Source organism: Eleutherodactylus coqui, chromosome 6 (genome assembly GCF_035609145.1).
Source record: "Eleutherodactylus coqui strain aEleCoq1 chromosome 6, aEleCoq1.hap1, whole genome shotgun sequence".
NCBI lineage: Eukaryota > Metazoa > Chordata > Amphibia > Anura > Eleutherodactylidae > Eleutherodactylus > Eleutherodactylus coqui.
In genome coordinates, this window is record NC_089842.1 from 48,747,413 (window position 1) to 48,769,840 (window position 22,428).

At 45.1% G+C, this 22,428-nt stretch overlaps 1 protein-coding gene across 1 annotated transcript; it reads right to left on the reverse strand.

Moving 5' to 3' along the window:
- Positions 1–3,157: 3,157 nt before the first annotated feature.
- Positions 3,158–4,090, reverse strand: LOC136633571 (olfactory receptor 6N2-like). Its single transcript, XM_066609334.1, has one exon. The coding sequence runs from the start codon at positions 4,088–4,090 to the stop codon at positions 3,158–3,160; it is 933 nt and encodes a 310-aa protein (XP_066465431.1).
- Between the last annotated feature and the right edge of the window lie 18,338 nt (positions 4,091–22,428).

Below are 22,428 nucleotides of genomic sequence, written 5' to 3' on the forward strand. Positions count from 1 at the left end.
AGTGTTATTGGTTATATAGAGATTAGTTATTCCATTGTGTCTCAAGGCCAGAAGCCCTATCTGTTTGTTATTTTATTTGCATTACCAGCACTTGTATCTTTAACCCTCACTGACCATGTATCAACATGCAGTGTAGGAACACCTTTAACACACTAACTGAAAGGTGTAGCTGGGGCTAGCACATCAACTTATATGGACAGTGAACAAGTGGGGAAATTTTGCCCTGCTTAGAATCACGTGTGGGACTCCCTGACAGGGATTTCCTGGACTGTGTCATTCTGTGGATACACGCCATTTATTCAGAGTGACACATTGACAACTGGCTCCAATCTTGGAGTTAATGTCGTCTGGTAGACAAATGGTTACTACCAGACTGTTTGCTCACTGATCCCTCAGGGCTCAGTCACACGGACGTTTGTAATGGGCGTTTTTCCGCATGTCAAAAAATTCGCACTAGAAAGAACCAATGCTTTTCAATAGCAGCGGTCAAATTTGCTAAATTTACATGCGGAAAAACACCTGCAGCAAAAATTTTAGGACACCGGTTCGCAGAACGCATGTAACTGCGTTCTGCAGCGAACCGGTCTTCTGTGTATGTGAAACCCCTGGATGCGACAGCATCCAGGGGTTTCACCTTGCGCTCAATGGGGCCAGTGGCAGCAGCGTCGACCCCATTGAGAACATATAGTGAAGATCGCGATCCTCTGCCACAGCTGTGGCAGAGGAGAGAGATGTTCTCCGATTGAATTCAATGGAGCCGGCAATACAGCCGGCTCCATTGAAAGCAATGGGCTGCCGGCAAGCACTGCAGTGATTTTCAGGGAAGGGCTTAAGATATAAGCCCTTCCCTGAAAATCAATACAAAAATGTGTAAAAAATAAAAAAAATGTATACTCACCTCTTTGCAGCTGCCGGGGCTCAGTCGTGTCCAGCCGGCTCTTCTCCTGCACTGCACTGAGCAGTATTCAGCAGGCAGGGATTTTAAATTGGCTGAACACTTTGACCAATCAGAGGCAGCTTTCAGCTATAAAATGACAGCTGAGAGCTGTCTCTGATTGGTCCCTGCGCTCAGCCAATCAGAGGCAGCACTCACCCATTCATGAATTCATGAATGGGTGAGTGCTGCCTCTGATTGGCTGAGCGCAGGGACCAATCAGAGGCAGCTCTCAGCTGTCATTCAATAGCTGAGAGCTGCTTCTGAATTCATTAATGGGTGAGTGCTGCCTCTGATTGGCTGAGCGCAGGGACCAATCAGAGGCAGCTCTCAGGTGTCCACTTGGAGATCCAATACCTCCAACGTTGGGCATCTATAAATGCCATAACATCTGTGAATGGCATATTCGTGTTGCTCATCTTCAAGGGTAACTGAACTATACACTGGTGTTTCAGTAATATTTGCACTTTATGTGTATCTACGCTTGTGTGGCCGCGTAATCTCAGTTATCAGACTAGCGACACTTCAAGTATTCTAGCCACGTACGCTTTACTTAGGAGAGCAGTCTTTGAGGATTTATATGTATGCCTTATTGGATGGTAATTATCTATGGACAGTAAGGACTGCTACATACTCCTTATCTGCCATTGAACATCGTGGCTATAACGTTCATGTTCAGTGTGAGTTTGTCTGAGTATTAGTTCTATGTTTTTCTGCGCCAGGAGTGAGTATACACACACCTGACGTATACCTCCCCCTCTGGCATTACATGTGCCCCACGTCTATATGGTTTTAAATTGAATTAATAAAGAATATCTTTTAGCAAGTCTATTTTGTGAAGGGCATTTGCACTCACAGACCATATTCTGGGCCATACCTGGCATAACACTCCCTATCGCAGGAGTGCATCAAGATAGTTATTTGCTTGCGGCAAATAACACGCTGGAGGTTCAGCATTTTGCTTCTTATCTTTAGTAAACAGTAAAACAAGTCCCCGAAACAGTCTATGAATCTGTTTTATACATCTCATAACTTGTAAGTTGCCTTCTAGCGAAAAACAAACATATATCTAGGGATAAACAAAAATAACTCAAAGTGGACCTCCAATTCATGAAGGATTACTGGGCAGCAATCAACAGGTCGATTGACAGTAACAGTTTTGTAAAAACAAGCAAACATTCTGTAATACAAGAAACTCACAATAAGAGCCTGTGCCTTAATCCTCCGGTAAATGAAGAGTTTGGTGATAACCACACTCCTAAATTTTGCCTCATTCTTATGTATTGGAATACAGAGCTGTGTCCCAGCCTGACTGCAGGTCTACTGACCCAAACTCCGAGCATCGTAGGAGTGTATGATGCTCGGTATTCTGGTCAGGAGACACGCGGTCAGACTGGGACACAGTTCCGCATTCTATACATAAAATAGGGGCAAAATACGGCAATGTGGTTAGTCCCTTACTCTTTCCCCTTATTTCTGGTGGCAGTGAAACATAAAATGGTGGAAGGCATTAGGCTCCTCATGCAATACAGTCTTTATCTTCACCACTAGGCAACAAATCCTTTCACAGAGCTCAAAGACAGGATAGCATTTCTTGGATGTAGGCTGTGCCAGGGGGCTTGATACAGAATCTCCACCGGCAGCAGCTCCTTCCTTCATACATCTCCACTGGCCTAAAACTGCATAAAATTACTTTACACAGTGCATCAGAGCCTTTGAGACGTCTTGAAACATGTGATCTCCAAACAGCCTATCACAAAATAGTAGACATTTTTATTACAAAAAAGCCCAAAAGCAGTAACACCGAACAACCACTCGAGGTGAGCTTTTGTCCACAGTTTAACATAAAAATCAACATATCATATCTGAAAATAAGAAAACAAGATAATAACAGATGTGGATTGTTTCTTCACAACCAACTCCAATAAAATAGATTCCTCCCGCCTCCAGAAAAACATCAATCTAGACTAAAAGATTATATTTGCTGAAAGGAGTCATGGACTAGTCTTTTGCACTGAAAAATTTCATATTGTTTTAGTTTGATGATTCTTCATCAAGATTTAATGCGTCATGAAATAATATTTACTCCAAAGAAGGTGGATAATAGTAATGAACAGGTTACAAACCCAACGGCTCCCTACACATTTGATGAATACTCATTTTGGGTGACTTTAATCTTTAGGATTACCCAAAGAGTTGTTTCTTTCTTGTCCAACCTTGATATCAATTTAATTTAAAATGAGAGCAACTGGAAAGTTTCTTAAAAGACTTTTTAATTTCCTGATTTCTCAAGCCATATATGACAGGATTAGCTAAAGGTACGAAGACCGCATAGGTGAGACCAACAGCCCGATTGTAGTCTGCAGAATAGGACTTGCCTATACGTATATACATGAAACCAATACTGCCAAAAAATAACACAACGACAATAAGATGCGCTCCACATGTGGAGAAGGCCTTCTGGCGTCCAACTTCAGACTTAATCTTCAGTATATCAATCACAACCTTTATATAAGAAAGGAGAACACACACAAAATTCACCATGATCACTGAGCTTAGGGAAGACTCCACCATTTTAAGTAAACTGATGTCTGAACATGCTAAATCAATGAGAGGAGGAAAATCACAAAAAATGTTGTTTATTACATTTGGACCGCAGAAGGGAAGACGAGAGATTAAAATCATCTCAAAAATTGGACAATTAAATGCCCAAAAAAGACACCCAAGGACTGATTTTTTAAACAAACCAGTAGTCATAATGGCGGAATATCGTAATGGCTTGCAGATGGCCAGATACCGGTCATAGGCCATTATTGTGAGCACATAACATTCGGCAACAACCAGTACATGTAGGAAATAAGCCTGTAAGAGGCAACCACTGAATGATGTCCTCTTCTCAACCAATAGATCGCTCAACATCTTAGGGATAGTGACAGCTGTGCAACAAATTTCTATACAAGATAAAGTACCAATGAAGAAGTACATAGGAAACTGGAGACTGGGCTCCAGCAAGACCAAGAGTGCTATCAGCCCATTGCCAAAAACTATAAATAAGTAGATGAATAGAAATACCATAAAGAGTAAACCTCGAAATTGTTGTAGGTCCGAAAATCCAGACAAAATAATATCTTGTATGTTGCTGACATTGTTGTACATACTTTGTAAATTGACTGAAAATCAGTAATACAGGAGGAGACACAATGAAATTTACAGTAAACTAATGGTAATATCGATTTGCAAAAACTTAGTATCTTTTATATTATTGAACACATGCACTTTCACATTATCCATTGTCTGGTAAATCTCCCTTATAGCAACATTCAACTAAAATAAACATATAGGGGCACATTCATAAATCTTTCTGTGCCTGTTCCAGGCGTAAAAAAAAAAGTCCAAAATTTTTGGAAAAGCTGGTATTTGTGTAAAACATTTGTAAATTTTCTTGTTTCTTTTGAGAAGTGGGCAGAGCTTGTTGGGAGGGATCATGACCACCCTGGATTGACAGATTTAGGTATAATTTACACCAGAAACTGGTGTAAATTATGCTAGAAATTTATGCCAGGTTGGTCCCGGTGTGCATTTCTGAGAAGGTGTATTAGGGGCTGGGATGCACTTAATACATGAAGAGTTCTGCAGCTATATCAGGGGTCAATAGAGAATTTATACATCAGGGTCAATACAGAAATTTCTCCAGTCATCTATTTATACCAAGACAGCCAAGTACCTTATTTATTTTGGATTGTTTCTTTCTTTATACCAAGGACTGTGACTGTAAAGGGGGGCACCCTCTACATCTAGAGGAAAGAAGGTTTCTACACCGACATAGAAGGGGGTTCTTTACTGTAAGAGCAGTGAGACTGTGGAACTCTCTGCCTGAGGACATGGTGATGGTGAATTCCATAAAAATAAGTACAAGAGGGGCCTGGACACCTTTCTTGAGTGTAACAATATTACATGTTATAGTCCCTGATTACTTCAGAATGGTTGGTGATCTGGGGATTATTCTGACGTCAGATTGGAGTCAGAAAGGAATTTTTTTCACTTTAAATGAGGAAAATTGGCTTCTACCTCATTGGGTTTTTTTGCTTTCCTCTCGATCAACATTGAGAGTTAACCCTTTCCAATCCAATTTATATTCTGGTTTTCCTAGGGGGCTTACTCTTTTTCTGCCGTTATACAACGGCGCTATATGCTGGCTAAAGCCAGTACTGCGTGAGGGGACACGTTGGATAGGCTCTGACATCAGAGAGGCTGGCAATATACAGTAAGAGAACCCCGACGGACATCTTCCAACATCGGAGCTGCACAGCTTTAAATCATAATGTCTTCAGATGTCAGACAAAGGATTGGAAAGGATTAATAGACTGAACTGGATGGACATATATCTTTTTTCAGCCTAGCATATTATGTTACTATTTAATATGACTCACGTTCATCAAATTAGAGGTATGTTAGCAATGTTGAGATAGATATCATGGCTCACAGTAAAATTTCCAAATTACCAGAAATAAATGCAATGGGGTTAAGGTCAGAACCTAGACAAAGGGTTATTGTCATTCAAATTAAGAAAGAGCCCTTTTCAACTTGTTGCCACAAAAAAAATGGAAGTCCACAGTTCCCCTTCCAAGGAGAAAGTCAACCACAAGTACTCCATCCCACTTATCGCCAATGATTCAGGACCCTACTTTTCATGGACATGCGGTTGCACTTTTCCAGCAGATTCTTGCCAAAATACTGTACCCAGTGATCTCAGTCTTTTCTGTACCAACTTGGACTTGACAAAGGCTGCAACAACAGCCGAAACATTGGCATCAAGCTCCTGTGTGTAGGACATACCGCACAAGAATGCAACACACACACAGTGTACAGTATTGAGCCAGTTAACCATTTCACTGCTAGCTATTTTCTCTGAAGGTGGATATATGAGTATATATATATATATGTTTGCATAGGCTGATTTAAGAAAAACATTTATATTATAATTATTACAACAGTCCCTCCTTTTCGTTTCTTATAGCAGTCAGGCGAACCTCTATGGCAGGTACTTACAAATGCCCTAGTGGCAAGTGCCAGTATTCCTACACTACTTCCCCGGATCCCCCAACGGACGTTCTCATAGTATGCATAAACAAAAAGGTATCATAGGCCAGCACTGCAAGAAGAAAGGGGTTGATCGAAAGCAGATTCAGCTTCAGAGTCAGTAGTCAAAGGCAAAGACATCATCATACATCACAGAGACAGCTTTGTCGAGAGTCTTTGGGAAAATTCCTTGAAGGCACGAAATAATGCAGTCAATAATAGCGATGTCAGTAAGAATAGTCCCTAAAGTTCTAACAAAAGATGAAATCTGGTGGCTCCATCTGCCAAAAGTATCAGTCCACCAGGCATTAAAAGGGGTCGGAGATGCCAGAATTTGCTGCTAGTTCTTTAAAGAGGCTAGTTAGACCCTACAGAGACTTAGTTATGGAACCATAGCTGTGAGAAAGATAACAGGGATTGAACAACCTAGGAGAAAGCATATATTCATTATGGTGGGAAGACTCTCTTGCAATGAGACGCATGTATCCAATTGGATTTGTCCTTCCAGCTGAACATCTGTAGCGGTGGTCAGGAACACTTGTTATTGACTGTCAAGTCTGGGTTCTAGAGCTTTGCAGAAGTGTCTTTTGGTAACAACCCAATCTCCTAGTTTCGCAGAATGAGTTCCTTCTAAGCTGTCAGGATCTGGAGGGGAAGCAAACACTCGGGAATACACATTAGCTAAGTCTTTTGTAGGAGCAATAACACAGTTTGTCAAACCATCAGGCTGCATTTGGAGTTATTGCTCTAAATATAATCCTAACCTTGGGGCCGACCCAAAAAGTACCTCATATGGGCTGAGACCTATTCTTTCAGGTGTGTACCTTACGGAGAAGAGTGCCAGAAGGAGGCACTCGGTCCATTTTCTATTGAGCTATGCCATGGCCTTCTGGATCGTGGTTTTTAAGGTACCATTTAAGCTTTCTGCTCTACCACTGCTTTGTGGATGGTACGGAGCATAAAAAGCCAGTTCTACCCCCAACATTTTCATTACTTTCTGCGTCACTTCTCCCATGGAGGGAGTACCTTGGTCACTCTCAGTTGTCTCTGTTACTCTGTACCTGTATACCACCTCAGATATCAGTTTTTGTTAGTGGCATTTGTGAGCAGGTATGGCAGACTGGCTACCCTGAGAACGGGTTTAGGCAGACTAGAATGAACTTGTACCTGCCCACCCTTGGCAGTTGGAAGTAGTCTACTTGAAGACGCTGGAACGGGTAGTCAGGACGGGGGGTGCACTGCATGGGAGCCTATACAGACCTCCCCACGTTGTTCTCACGGATGTTATCCGTCAGCCCCCAATACTCTTCTGATTTATTCAAAGGAAGTACAATACAAATATAATTGACCATGATGCACCAATTACATGCATGCCCCTCCCAACATCATAACAACTCATGTTTGGCCTAGTATGTAATGACGCTAATAATTAACATATGTTTGCGCCCCAGGTGTATGTCGCTATGTGAACATGCAATTCCTATATACCCACGTAGCAAAGACTTTATTAATATGCCAATCTTCAACCAAGGAATCTAAGGGAGGAGCTAAGGAGCACCCCCCCTCCTCCTCCTCTTATGAGCGGTGGGTTCTCATTAGAAACACATCTGTAGACAGTGCTAAGTCCTGGGAACTGTGTAGCAGTGTGTTGGGGATACGCACAAGAATGCAACACACACACAGTGTACGGTATTGAACCAGTTAACCATTTCACTGCTAGGTATTTTCTATGAAGGTGAATATATGAATATATGTTTGCATAGGCTGATTTAAGAAACACATTTATATTATAATTCTTACAACAATCTGTATTCTTGTAATGTAAGTCTTACAGGCTGAGACCTTCACTGTCTTATGTGTCCTTCATTTTTTAATTAGCATTTTTATCCTTTTGAAACCTAATTAGCATTTATTTTTCACTTGTGAACCTTTTCTATGTAGTTTTACTAATATCCATGTATGGAGATTGCATGCTTGACTTTATATACCTGCTAGAAATGGATGTCTCTGAAATAGGCAATCCCAAGATGTCCATGTAGACATGAAGTTTTGATTGTATCATAAATTCTGTGAATTTAATCCACTTTTTCCATTTAAATGTTATATCTACCTCCAATAATCCTCAATAACTTGTTTGTATATGGCTTTTATGCAGACCTATGTGCCTCTATCTATCTATCTATCTATCTACACTACCGTTCAAAAGTTTGGGGTCACCCAAACAATTTTGTGTTTTCCATGAAAAGTCACACTTATTCACCACCATGCGTTGTGAAATGAATAGAAAATAGAGTCAAGACATTGACAAGGTTAGAAATAATGATTTGTATTTGAAATAACATTGTTTTTACATCAAACTTTGCTTTTGTCAAAGAATCCTCCTTTTGCAGCAATTACAGCATTGCACACCTTTGACATTCTAGCTGTTAATTTGTTGAGGTAAGCTTGTGAAATTGCACCCCACGCTTCTAGAAGCATCTCCCACAAGTTGGATTGGTTGGATGGGCACTTCTGGCGTACCATACGGTCAAGCTGCTCCCACAACAGCTCAATGGGGTTCAGATCTGGTGACTGCGCTGGCCACTCCATTACCGATAGAATACCAGCTGCCTGCTTCTGCTGTAAATAGTTCTTGCACAATTTGGAGGTGTGTTTAGGGTCATTGTCCTGTTGTAGGATGAAATTGGTTCCAATCAAGCGCTGTCCACTGGGTATGGCATGGCGTTGCAAAATGGAGTGATAGCCTTCCTTATTCAGAATCCCTTTTACCCTGTACAAATCTCCCACCTTACCAGCACCAAAGCAACCCCAGACCATCACATTACCTCCACCATGCTTAACAGATGGCGTCAGGCATTCTTCCAGCATCTTTTCATTTGTTCTGCGTCTCACAAACGTTCTTCTTTGTGATCCAAACACCTCAAACTTGGATTCATCCGTCCACAACACTTTTTTCCAGTCTTCCTCTGTCCAATGTCTGTGTTCTTTTGCCCATCTTAATCTTTTTCTTTTATTGGCCAGTCTCAGATATGGCTTTTTCTTTGCCACTCTGCCCTGAAGCCCAAAATCCCGCAGCCGCCTCTTCACTGTAGATGTTGACACTGGTGTTTTGCGGGTACTATTTAATGAAGATGCCAGTTGGGTACCTGTGAGGCGTCTGTTTCTCAAACTAGAGACTCTAATGTGCTTATCTTCTTGCTTAGTTGTGCAACGCGGCCTCCCACTTCTTTTTCTACTCTGGTTAGAGCCTGTTTGTGCTGTCCTCTGAAGGGAGTAGTACACACCGTTGTAGGAAATCTTCAATTTCTTAGCCATTTCTCGCATGGAATAGCCTTCATTTCTAAGAACAAGAATAGACTGTCGAGTTTCAGATGAAAGTTCTCTTTTTCTGGCCATTTTGAGCGTTTAATTGACCCCACAAATGTGATGCTCCAGAAACTCAATCTGCTCACAGGAAGGTCAGTTTTGTAGCTTCTATAACGAGCTAGACTGTTTTCAGATGTGTGAACATGATTGCACAAGGGTTTTCTAATCATCAATTAGCCTTCTGAGCCAATGAGCAAACACATTGTACCATTAGAACACTGGAGTGATAGTTGCTGGAAATGGGCCTCTATTCACTTTTGTAGATTTTGCACAAAAAAACAGGCATTTGCAGCTAGAATAGTCATTTACCACATTAGCAATGTATAGAGTGCATTTGTTTAAAGTTAGGACTAGTTTAAAGTTATCTTCATTGAAAAGTACAGTGCTTTTCCTTCAAAAATAAGGACATTTCAATGTGACCCCAAACCTTTGAACGGTAGTGTATCCATCTATCTAATCTATCTGTCTATCTGTCTATCTGTCTGTCCGTCCATCCATCCATCTCTCTATAACAGTTTCTTCATGCCTTAGGCACTATTCATATCTGCATCGAAGGTTCCATTCAGAGCCTTCGGGGCAGATCTGGCATGAAATGCTGGATGAAAAAGTCATTAACGCAGAACTTTTTTTGTTGGTTAAAAATGCCGGTGAGATGCAGGAACCTAACGGATCCCAATATAGTCAAGGGAGTCCAATCGACACAGTTTGGTTCTGTTATGAGACGGATCCATTTCAGGGGATACAATTTTCCAGTTCGTATAACGGAGCAGGAAAACAGAATCCCTAGCACAGAAGTGAATTTAGCCTTACCTTCTTGAATCATCAATGTCTCAAGACAATTATATTTCTAGGTGTTTATATAGAAAGTATCTCAGGTACTGGGGAATTGGCTCAAAGCTTGGGGTATGAATACACAAGGCTCATTAATTAGTTGGGAAACATTGTAGGATAATCAATGTTTTTTTTAGGTCTGTAAGGGGAATTAGAAAACGTTAACTCACTGTAGTGCAGTAAATGCTATACATACTAGAACTCTTAAAAAAAGAGATGATGTATAATACTTAGGAAAGAGACACAGATACAAATGTTTATATAGGAAAGTGATATAGAGTGCTTATGTTTTAGGGGAAGTGCTGAAATGGCTGAGGTTTAGTTGGTAAATACTGAGGTTGAGTATAGGTAATGCTATGTTATTGATAATTTATTCAGAACTGCTCGGGCCTACGGTGTATTGCTAATGTTTAGTATGTAAATGCTCATGTGAAAGGAAATATGTTTTATACGACTGATGGATATTATACAACTAATGCTAGTGATTTGATACAACTGTGCAGTTAGGTCATTGTCACAGTCTCTGACATAACCCGTGTGGATGTTGTTTGTGTGGTCTTATCCCCAGACTTGATGGCCATTGGAAGTTGCATATCGTCAGGACACCAAATTGTATGGGGCTTGTGAGTCAAATAGTTGAATGACAAGACATGTCCCGCCTGCCGGGTGGTACCTGATTAGGTGGGGAAGAGGAGTGTGATACACAGGTTGTTCTGTTGGCTGTATTGATGATGTTTGCAAGCAAATATGAAGCCTGTATAGTAGAAATCACACATTGGGACGCCCAGAAAATTGACAATTATCACCTATCCCGTGAAGAGATGATAAATGTCAATTGCAGGACTACTCATTTAAATGTGGTGTGTCTTTCTTCACTTTCATTTTTTGATATATGTAAAAGTACCTTTACAAGAGAAGACAACTATCAGCTCAAAAAAGCAAATTCATAGAATAGTCATTCAGTGTAAATGCAGCGATCGAGACCCAAGGCCCAAACTGAGGAGCCGGCAGGGAAGAGATGGCACTTGTCACAGTGGCTTTACCAGACGGGTCCCCGGAGGGATGCATGCAACCCTGGCCAAGGCACTGCTAGGCCTCTTCCAGGCAACGCAGGGTGGTGGTTACCTCAATAAGTGTAGTGGCCTGTGTGAGTTGTCACGCGTGACGCCACCATTCCTTTCACACCGATGACTCTTCAGCGATTGAAATAAAGTCCACACACGATGAAACTTGGAAAACTCAATCACTGGGAAAGGGCAGTACTGTATGCTTGTCAGAAATACAGCTTAATCGCTTGTTCAGGTGAACACAACTTTAGCAGACGGTCAGGGAGGAACCTGACTGTAGGATGATACCGGGCCTACAGTCAAAGTTATCTGTAATGCTCCACTCATGGACACACACACACTCCGGGACTCAGAATAACTCTGGATAGGAACACAACTCTCCTCAGACACTCACTTGATATTCTTTAAACGCTGCACGGCGGACTCCTTTCATCTCTTTCACTCCTCAGAGGTGGCTCCTTGCATTGCAGACATCAGGATACCTCTCCTCCACTTCCATCACTTCACCACATGAGGGTTGAAGGTACCTCCATGCGGCCGGCACTCTTCTCACAACTGTTGAAGTGGATAGAACCCTGACATTCCTCACTCACTCATATTTATAATCATCCGACATCACATGGCTAGACAAACTTGTTACAATTTCCAGACATATCCCAGCCACTTGCAGATATTAACCTCTTACACGCTGCAGCTGTGCAATACACATAACAGAAGACAAGACACTTTGTACAGTGCATGCACACTGAAGACATGACATGTATGACAATTATGGAGGGAACAGATGTATTGTGTTTTGGGCCACTACATAAACATGGAGACCAGCAAGGTGATAAGCAATAAATTGCTAGACATTTTGTTTTAACTCACCTAAAAAATAGTCACTGGTTGACCAAAAGCTGTCTGGTGTAAAGTTGCAGTTGTTTATATTTGAAGGACATATTTTAACTCAATAAGCTACCATACTGTTACTTAATAAAGCCAGTACAAAGATCAGTATTACTAATAAAAAACGCTATATTATGGCCAAATAATACTCCCAAGCTGTGATAAAATATTACCATACTGTTACTTAAAGGAGATGTCTCGAGGAAGCAGTGAATTTTTTTTTTTGCCCAGTCCCCCTAATTAAGCAAACATTACTAAGCCCCCCTGTAAATGACTTTTCTAGCTGGTTTGTACTTACCGTTCCAGCGTTTTAGCAACTTATAAAAGTTTCCCCAAGATGGCCGCCGGCTCTTTTCCCATCGCTTGCTGTAGCCCGACGTGCGCGCTCCCGAGACGCTACCAGCTGTGTCTCCATGACAACACGACGCCCCGCAGCCGCCGACCGGACCCCGGGATTGAACGCCGCCGACCAGTCACCCACCGCCAGGCAGCAGGTAACCGGCGCTAGCCCCCGGCTCCCCCGCGCTACGCCCCGGCTCCCCCGCGCTAGACCCTGACAACAGACGAAGGCCCCGGAGCCCAGCGCTAGGCCCCGGAGCCCAGGTGAAGGCCCCGGAGCCCAGCGCTAGGTTCCGGAGCCCAGGTGAAGGCCCCGGAGCCCAGCGCTAGGTTCCGGAGCCCAGGTGAAGACCCCGGAGCCCAGCGCTAGGTTCCGGAGCCCAGCGCTAGGTTCCGGAGCCCAGGTGAAGGTCCCGGAGCCCAGCGCTAGGTTCCGGGGCCTTCACCTGGGCTCCGGAACCTAGCGCTGGGCTCCGGGCCTACCGCTGTGGCCCGGGACCTTCACCTGTTAGAGAAGATCACCCCCCGACCCATCACTTACCTGGGCGGCTTCTCGGGGCTGCTGGGCTGGGCTTCTCTGCTGGGCAGCTCCAGTTTCTGCACCTTCCCCTAACAGAGGATGGTACAGAATGGCCGCTCCAGCGCGCTCCCGAGCAGTGACAGCTCGTCTGCGCATGCGCAGAAGAGCTGTAGCGGGGAGCACACTGAAGCGGCTCGTGCTGAAAGGAGAAGACCGGACTGCACAAGCGCGTCTAAAAAAGCAAGCTGCCAGCGAATTTAGACGGAACCATGGAGACGAGGACGCTAGCAACGGAGCAGGTAAGTGAATAACTTCTGTATGGCTCATATTTAATGCACGATGTATATTACAAAGTGCATTAATATGGCCATACAGAAGTGTATACCCCCACTTGCTTTCGCGAGACCTCCCCTTTAATAAAGACCAGTAGTACCAATGAGGGCTCCTGCACACGTGCGTTTTTCTTGCGCGTTTTTTTCACGTAATATCGCTGTGTTTTTTTTAACACGATCATCAATGGGACTTTTTAATGTTAAAAATGCATCACAAGTTGGTGCTGTGCTATTTTTGTGCAATGCGTTTTTAACATTAGAAAGTCCCATTGACAACTCCTCTAATATATGCCACCTTTAGCCCCTGTTATATATAATGCCACTTGTTGCCCCTGTTTTAAATGACACGTTTAGCCCTGGTTATATATGATACCACCTTTTGCCCCCTGTTATGCTACCTCTCTTATATAAAATTTCCCATTTTGCCCCCTGTAACATATAATGGAAAACTTTCCCCCTTAATGTGTAATAAAATAAAAAACAGGCCATGCTTACCTCCTATGTCACTCCCCGGCCACTACAGTAGGTGCTGATGTCCCCCACTGACTTCCGACTTGAGTGATCCACACATGATCACTGCAGTCAATCTGAAGTCTCACTAAAGCGGAGGCTGGAAATGCCTGCAGACTTCACAGCGATCATGTGTGTGTCACATGATCGCACAATGCGTCAGTCAGCAGAGGATAAAGTGGCTCAGACTAGCAGTGGTTGGGGAGCAACACAGGAGGTGAGTAGATAATGTTTTTGACTTTAGCATACATGTTTAAAAAAAACATTAAAATCAGTGGGGCACAACTGCTGTACCTGACCGAGCAGCCCGGGCCCCCGCTACCTGACTTGCCCACAAGGATTTCGAACAATGTGTACCTGCCCCGCCTAATGCCCCTGCTACGCCTGTGGGTCTACTGACTATATAGGCATGTTCACGTATAATAGATTTGGTGCAGATCTTTCACAAATTTTCAAAATACTGAATGGAGCCAGCATCAGCAGGTGCCAGAGCCTATTGAGCCAGGAGGGGTGCCCACTTCACTTGCTGACCAGAGTTGGGTCAGATGGGGGCCCAGGCTGCTTGGTCATGCATGGCAGTCAGGGACCCAAGTGTATTGCCAAGTTGCAAAGGCAACAAGTTCATATAAAGCTTTAAAGAAGGACAAGTGAGTTGATACAACACAAATTATTGTGATACGAATAAATTAACAAAATTATATAAAATAGGTGATAGTTAAACTAAGTTACAATATTTCTTAGGCAAAGGTTAAGTACTGATATCACCAAGTGATCATCTGTCTTGGATCATCAACTGAAGGAAGGAGCAGTGAAAGACAGAGAACCAATCCCATCTGTAGGAGCCTTCCTAATCATCACCTGCTGGGAGAGCACCAACGAGATGGACAGAGTCTCCTGGGGAAGCTTCATCACTGCACTGGCATTCCAAAAGACCCATTTAGGGAGCACGTGGGCAGATACGTGCCACCGAGCAGCCCTGGGCTCGGTGGAGGAAGCCGGCAGTTGTGTGTGAGTAACATTAAGTTACTGACACGTTGTACTTGGTAAGTGGCTCCAAGCCGCATAATCCGGGCCGGCTTTTCCTGGAGTGGTCAAAGTGAAGGGTGGGATGGCCACTCCCACGTACCAGGTGAGGCTGGTACCAGGCCTTATAAAGCCTGGACCTGCTGGTCCTAGGGAGGTGTGCTGAGACCTCTGCAGGTCTGAGAGCCAGGCTGGCTGTGCGCAGCAAGTGTTGGTTTCTGCAAGTGAGTAGTCAGGGTCGGTCTATGTCTAGTAAGTGCTCAGACGAGCAGGAGTTACTTTATGTTGGCCTGGTGTTAAGGCCTGTTTTTGCTTTGTTTTATGCTGAAATAAACCCAGGTGGAGACTGGACTACGAACTTTATCCAGAGTGTCACTGTCTCTGACTGGTTACGCCCAGATTGCTACCTATCCTAACGCTAAGCCCTCACATATGGTGTTTGGATGCGGGCAACAGTCTTAAAGAGACATACACCTATTAATGGACGTTCTGCTGCAGCAGCTGGAGAACTGTTGCTAAGGGCAACCGCCCAAGGGATTGACTGGAGAGTGCTGTAAGCCCCCCCCCCCCCATGTCCTAGGTGAAAGCTGCGACGGTGCAGCAAGCAGATATGGCCAAGATGGAGGACCTAATGAAACAGTTGCGCTGATGACGGCGACCCAGCAAAGGGTCCATGAGGAGGCCATGAGAGCTTAGGCCGAAACTAATGCTCTCCTGGTGGAAGCCAATTGTTTAGCCTTGCAGGAGCAACAGCGGGTTAACAAGCAGCTGCAAGAGCAAGTCCTGGCGGTGGCACAAAGTGTGCAGAGGTCATCTGGTTCGCTCCCCACCACCCGTACCGCGGTACAGGCATCCTTGCAAAAGATGACGCCCATCGATGACATTGAGGCCTACCTCGCTGTCTTTGAAAGAGTGGCAGAAAGGGAGAAGTTACCAGCGCCTCAGTGGGCTGAGGTAGTAGCGCCTTTTCTGAATGGGGTATCCCAAAAGGCCTATTTTGACCTGGGTGAGCAGGATGCCAAGAACTATACTAAGCTCAAGTGTGAGATCCTGGCATGCTTGGGCGTGGACACCAATGTGCGGGACGGACGCGTACACGCCTGGACTTTCGCTGACAACCTGCCAGCTCGCTCCCAGATGTACGACCTGTTCCACCTGGTGAGAAAGTGGCTGCAACCGGAGGAGTCGACCCCGGCAGAGATCGTGCAAAAAGTGGTTCTGGACAAATTTATCCGCTCGTTGCCCCCCGCAATCCAGCGCTGGGTGGGACAAGGGGGCCCCCAGGACGTGGAACAACTCGTGAGCCACGTCGACAGGTATAAAGCCACGGAGGACTTATTGCAAGCCATGCCTCCTGGACGCTCCAACCCCGGGAACAGCAAGTCGACCGGAGCACCTGGTAAGACTGTTCCGTATGTAAGCGATGTCAAAAGTGTCCCAAAGGGAGGCGGATCAGAGGGGGATCGTTTGGGACAGAAGAGGAGTCGCAAATGGACAGTCTGGTGCCGGGTAGAACCCCAAGGAGACCGGGCCCCCATACTGTGTTGGCGCTGTCATGAGCTCGGGCATATTGCCGCCAACTGTACCCTCACCGTGGAGCCAATGGACTGTGACTCTGCACGGCGGAGGTCGATGTTTGCACGGCCAGTATGCTCTGCAGAAACGGTGTCAAAGACTGATCGCCCCTTATGCCACATAAAGGTGAACGACTTTGCGGTGACCGCTCTACTGGACTCAGGGAGCTTGGTTACGCTAGTGCACTCCAGCTTGGTCGATCCCACAACCGTCACCGGCCGTCGCATGGGCATTGTGTGTGTGCATGGGAACACCAAGGAGTATCCTATTGCCCCTGTAAGACTTGAGACTCCGTGTGGACTTGCCACTCATGAGGTGGGCGTCGTAAGGTCCTTAATGCACACCGTGATCCTCGGAAGAGACTTTCCCCTATTTTGGGACTTGCGGCAAAGCCAAGGGTCGTCTACAAGTAAGGTTCATGATGATGCAAATATGTATGATGTATGTCCCGAACCATTTGACCCTGAGGGTATGGTTCCGGCAGTAGGGGTGACCCAAGAGAATGGGGATAACTTTCCCTTAACGGTACTGGCAGGTGAGACGGAGGTGCAGGAAGAAGTGGTTGCCATGCCTGACTTAGGGCTCCCACCCACTAGCGTTTTTTTTCACTGCGAAATTCGCACGTTTTTGTTTTCTACAGGGGGTCTATGGGACTTGTAAAGCTAAAATCGCGATCGCGCAAAATCGCGATTTACCGCGAAATCGCGATTTTGCGCAATCGCGATTTTAGCTTTACAACTCCCATAGCCCAAAGACCCCTGCAGAAAAAAAAAAACGCTAGTGGGTGGGCACCCTTAGAGGTCTCACGTGCCAATTTCGGAACTGAGCAGCTCTGAGACCCCACCTTGGTAAAAGTCAGGGAAAATGTTAAAGTGATAAATGGGGAGCATCAATTCCCAGGGGCTGAGGCAGTGTTCCCACACCTGGCAGTCAATCAAGAATTATTGTATCAGGTTGACAAGGTCCGTGGGGAGATGGTAGAACAGCTGGTGGTACCTCAGTCTTATTGTAGGATGGTCTTAGACCTGGCGCACAAGCATGTGCTAGGAGGTCATCTCGGGAGCGAAAAAACTAGGGAACGCGTCCTTCAGTGTTTTTTCTGGCCCGGGGTACATGGTGATGTAAAACGTTACTGCGAGTCATGCCCGGAGTGTCAAATAACAGCTCCTATGCCGCATTACCGGAGTCCCTTAGTGCCCTTGCCCATTATAGAGGTGCCGTTTGAGCGGATCGCTATGGACCTAGTCGGTCCCTTGGTAAGGTCTGCCCGGGGTCACCAACATATGTTAGTGGTTGTAAATTATGCCACCCGCTACCCCGAAGCAGTTCCTTTGCGCAATACTTCATCAAAGGGTATTGCAAAGGAACTACTTCATATGTTCTCCCGCACGGGTATACCAAAAGAGATTCTGATGGATCAAGGAACCCCCTTTATGTCAAAGGTCATGAAGGAATGATCTGGATCATATATTCCTCCAGCAGGTTTCAGGGTATTCTGTAGCTTCCTAATTGTATAGTGTGCACACATAATGAAAGAAACCAATCGGACACAAGTCATCAGCCTTGAATCTCAACCAGCTCTCTCTCAAGTTACAAGAGCTTCAGGTTTTTATTGAAACACATGATACCTGCCCTTTATGGGCGTGCAACAGATTACATCAGTAACATATATATATTCTTATTCGCTGGGTCATATAGAATTCCCCGCCTCCCTCCCCACCTTTCTCTCAAGTTCAGTATAGTGTGGACTTTGTCCTCTTAGCATGCAGTCAAGCTTAAGGAATTTCAGTGTACGTGGCAGTCATTGTTTAAGAAGTTTCTATGTTATTTAAGAAGTTTCTGTGTGGGGGCAGGGCTGGGGAAACATCCAAGATGAACACAAGCAATACATATAGCACTGTGATTTAACTCTTTCCTTATACAGCAGAGCTCCACATTAGGCTAAAATCACAAAACACACATCTTTCACCATGCCATTGTCCAGCAACTACCATAATGAAATTATGCAGTCATTAGCCTCTATAGAGTCAAATCACTACAGCTGCGTAATACTTCCAGTTCATTACAAATCAATAGACATTTTATGCTGACTAATCATCATGTCTACTACAATCCCCCCTTAAAATGTCTATCCTCTAACTATTCCCGTCAAATTTTCACAGTTCTCTGTGCGTGACCCTATAACTAGAGCACGTTGAAGGTTCGATTTAGTGTCTTCAAGGGGGTGTAGGACTTGTCCACTCCTTCTGGGGATGCATCCAGCAAACTCATTGTGGGAGCGGCTTTTCCAGCATCAGTTTCACAGGTCTCTCTGACACGGGATAACACAGCAGACTAGAATGGAAAAGATAATCTGTGCACATACAACAGCGACGCCCATCTGAGCCAGGATCCTTTTCCACCTGCTCATCCATGGCGAGTACTAGTCCCGAAGGTTAGCTCTTTTTAGTTAGTGCGGTCAGCTTCTTAATGGCAACTGCGTCTTTACCCGCGGGTCACGTGTTGTCTGGGATGTAGGTACAATAAGTCTCCCCTTTTTAGCTAAAATCATATCTAAGGCCATTCTATTTTGAAAAGTCATAGTCGAGGTAGGTCCTATTGGCCGACTAGTCCCTATAAGGCATCTCTAGTATCATTTGTAAACCGCTGCTAATTATAATAAACATAATTAATCCAGTCAACATTTTATTTACCATAATGATCAGGAAAATGGACTCGAATCTAGCTTTAACATAGTCTCTAATTTTTTTAAAACTCGTCAGGTACCCCCCTTGGCTGTCCTGTGATGTCAATGTACACGTGTAGATCAAAACTACCACCAGAAGTCTCTCTTCTCGCTCTAGTGTAATGTTACAATAATAGTAGTGTGCACAGATGCGCACAGCATGGGACTCCCTGATCTTCGCCCACACCAACGTCCCTCCTGGAGATAGCCCTGAAGGTGGACAGGTCCAGGCCGCCAACACTGACCCTACACTGCCTAGTGACAAGACTGGAAGGAACCGCCATACCTATGCAGAAAACAAGGATAGATCAACATGACAGGATAACCACAGAACACAGCAGAGTTGGATCGAGATAAAGTAACTATTGGGGGTAACCTCATTATCCTCAATGCTGTCTGACAGGATGTGGAGGAGCATAAGGGCTTTGCTAAGGCACACTCCCCTGTCCAATTACCTTCCAGGCGGGTCCTCCACCCCATGTCTCCACAAAGCCAGTAAACGTCTCCTAAGAACTGGTCCTGATTCTACTTCCATTCCCCTCCTATCGTACTGTAGGAGGTGCAATACCCGTTAGTGAGTTCCCCAAAAATCTCCCTCCACCCTGCACATTTGCCTGGCAAGTGTAGTTTCCAGGGTAGCCAGTAATACTCTCTCCGGTGCAAAACACTTAAAGGGGTTGTCCCGCGAAAGCAAGTGGGGGTATACACTTCTGTATGGCCATATTAATCTACTTTGTAATATACATCGTGCATTAAATATGAGCCATACAGAAGTTATTCACTTACCTGTTCCGTTGCTAGCGTCCCCGTCTCCATGGTGCCGTTTAATTTCAGCGTCTAATCTCCCGATTAGACGCGCTTGCGCAGTCCGGTCTTCTCCCTTCTGAATGGGGCCGCTCGTGCTGGAGAGCTGCTCCTCATAGCTCCGCCCCGTCACGTGTGCCGATTCCAGCCAATCAGGAGGCTGGAATCGGCAATGGAACGCACAGAGCCCACGGTGCACCATGGGAGAAGACCTGCGGTCCACCGTGGGTGAAGATCCCGGCGGCCATCTTCGCAAGGTAAGTAAGAAGTCACCGGAGCATGGGGATTCGGGTAAGTACTATCCGGTTTTTTTTTTTAAACCCCTGCATCGGGTTTGTCTCGCGCCGAACGGGGGGGCTATTGAAAAAAAAAAGCCCCGTTTCAGCGCGGGACAACCCCTTTAAGTAGTTATAGATTATTCCTTCTTCTACTTCTCACAAGCAGTGTAATTAGCGGAAATGTTCGTGAAGAGACTAAGAAACCACTCTTCAACATCTACAGGGAGATTCAGAGGGACCATCCCCGAGTGTGGTCGGGCACTACCGCACATGCAACAGTTAGACTTATTGCTCCTGTTAGCATTGTACCTCATCAACTCCAACCAGAGATTCTGGTCAGAGTAGCCAGTCTCTACTGTCAAGGGGTCCTCAAAGGTAGGGTCGGCTATGATCATCATGTTCGTCAAGGTCTTTTTCTTACGGCGGAGGGGGTTAATTATGGGCACAGGACTAAGTGAAAGCTTCCATTCGGGAGCATCTACCATATCCCTTATTTTAAACTTCCCTAAGGGATCTGTCCTCCCGTACCGGTATGTCCCCAAACAGTAAGTCCCCTCGTCCCCAATAACGGCAGTCTTCTCCCCAGACATTATCAGTGGCGCAAACATATTGTATTCCCCGGGTATATAAGTCATATAACCAGCTGGAGTGAGCTAAATCTGGCCTGCGGTGGGATTTTGCGCCTAGACACAGGACCACAGTACAATAGTCGAAGGAATATGCGGCTACTTGAGTGTTGGACGAGTTATACCAGAAGGTAACCATACCCTCAGATCCTTCCGACTAAGGATTCCAGTTGCCACTCTCCTCTCTCACTAGCCCTAACCAGAGTAATGTCCTCGGCACAACTAAGACTGGTCTCCCGGATCTGAGGCTTTCTTACAGTATCAAGCGTGGATCCATGTAAGTCTTTCGGCTAGTTTCACAGCTGTGGCAGTAGTCAGAAGCACCTGGTAGGGACCATCAACTCAGGGCTCAAGAGGGTACTTCCTGAGGAACTTCTTGACACACACCCAATCCCCAGGCTGCAAAATATGTGTCCCAGTGTCTGCCTCTGAGTCTGTAAGAGAACACCTGTGCATAGGCTTTGGTTAGTGCTTTAACAACGGAAATCACATACTTAGTCAACACATCAGATTGTAATTGCAACTGCTGAGGATAGTAGCAACCTAGCCTTGGGGCTAGCCCAAACCATCTCGTAGGGAGATAATGCATGATCCCCCATGGGTTCATATCCAACACTGAATAGGGCTATTGAATGACAGTCGTTTTCAAAGTAGCCCTATTTTCGGCGTCATTTTAAGTATCTTGCTTTTTAGCATGCCACTAAGTCTCTCCACCTTTCCACTACTCTAAGGGTGGTAGAGTGTGTAAAAAAGCCTGGGATACACCCAGAGCAGACATGACATGTTACATTTACCTGCGAAGTTTGTACCTCTGTCTGACTCTGAATCACTTCTGGTACCCCATATTCACAGTTTACCTCGTTCATGAGCTTCTTTGCGGTTATCTACTTGTTTGCCTTGGTAACAGGGTCGGCCTCCAACCTGCAAAGACATCATCATCAACAAGCACATATTCATACTTCCCAACAAGTGGGAGCTGAATGCAGTCAATTTTCAATCCCTGAAATGGGTAGAGTGGTCCCGGCAAGTGTGATATGGCTAATTTACTTCTGCCCTGTCTCACCCATGGCATAGATCATGCTAAACTGGACAAATGCTGCAGCAGCTACAGAGAACCCAGAAGTCGCCCGTCCTCTTTCAAGCGTCGACTTCATTGCTGCTTTACTAGGTGGGTCTTTCCATGTGTCAGCTGGGCCATCATGGGATACAGGAACTGTGGTAGGCAAGTGCTGTTGACTGTTCACCATAGGCTGTCCTGTTTCTGCTGCTCCCATATTAGTCCATTTATCCTTTCCTTCCTTGCTGGCTTGTAACTGTAAAGTCTTTAGCATATCAAAGTCCAAATTCTGTCAATGTCCAAAGTTTTTGCCACTGACTCATGCTGTCAGTATCTTTTCTTCTTTCTTCCACGGCTTGAGGGCCGCTGCCTTTGCTGTGTTGTCGGCGAGGGTGTCGTCTCTCGCTTCTCCATTGTAGGAATCGGTGTGAACTCTCCACTGCCAGGTAGCAGTAGGGTCTCCATGAGACTCTG

Excerpts from the sequence above, each read along its gene's own strand:
- LOC136633571 (XM_066609334.1), bottom strand. The coding sequence starts at position 4,090 with ATGTACAACAATGTCAGCAACATACAAGATATTATTTTGTCTGGATTT.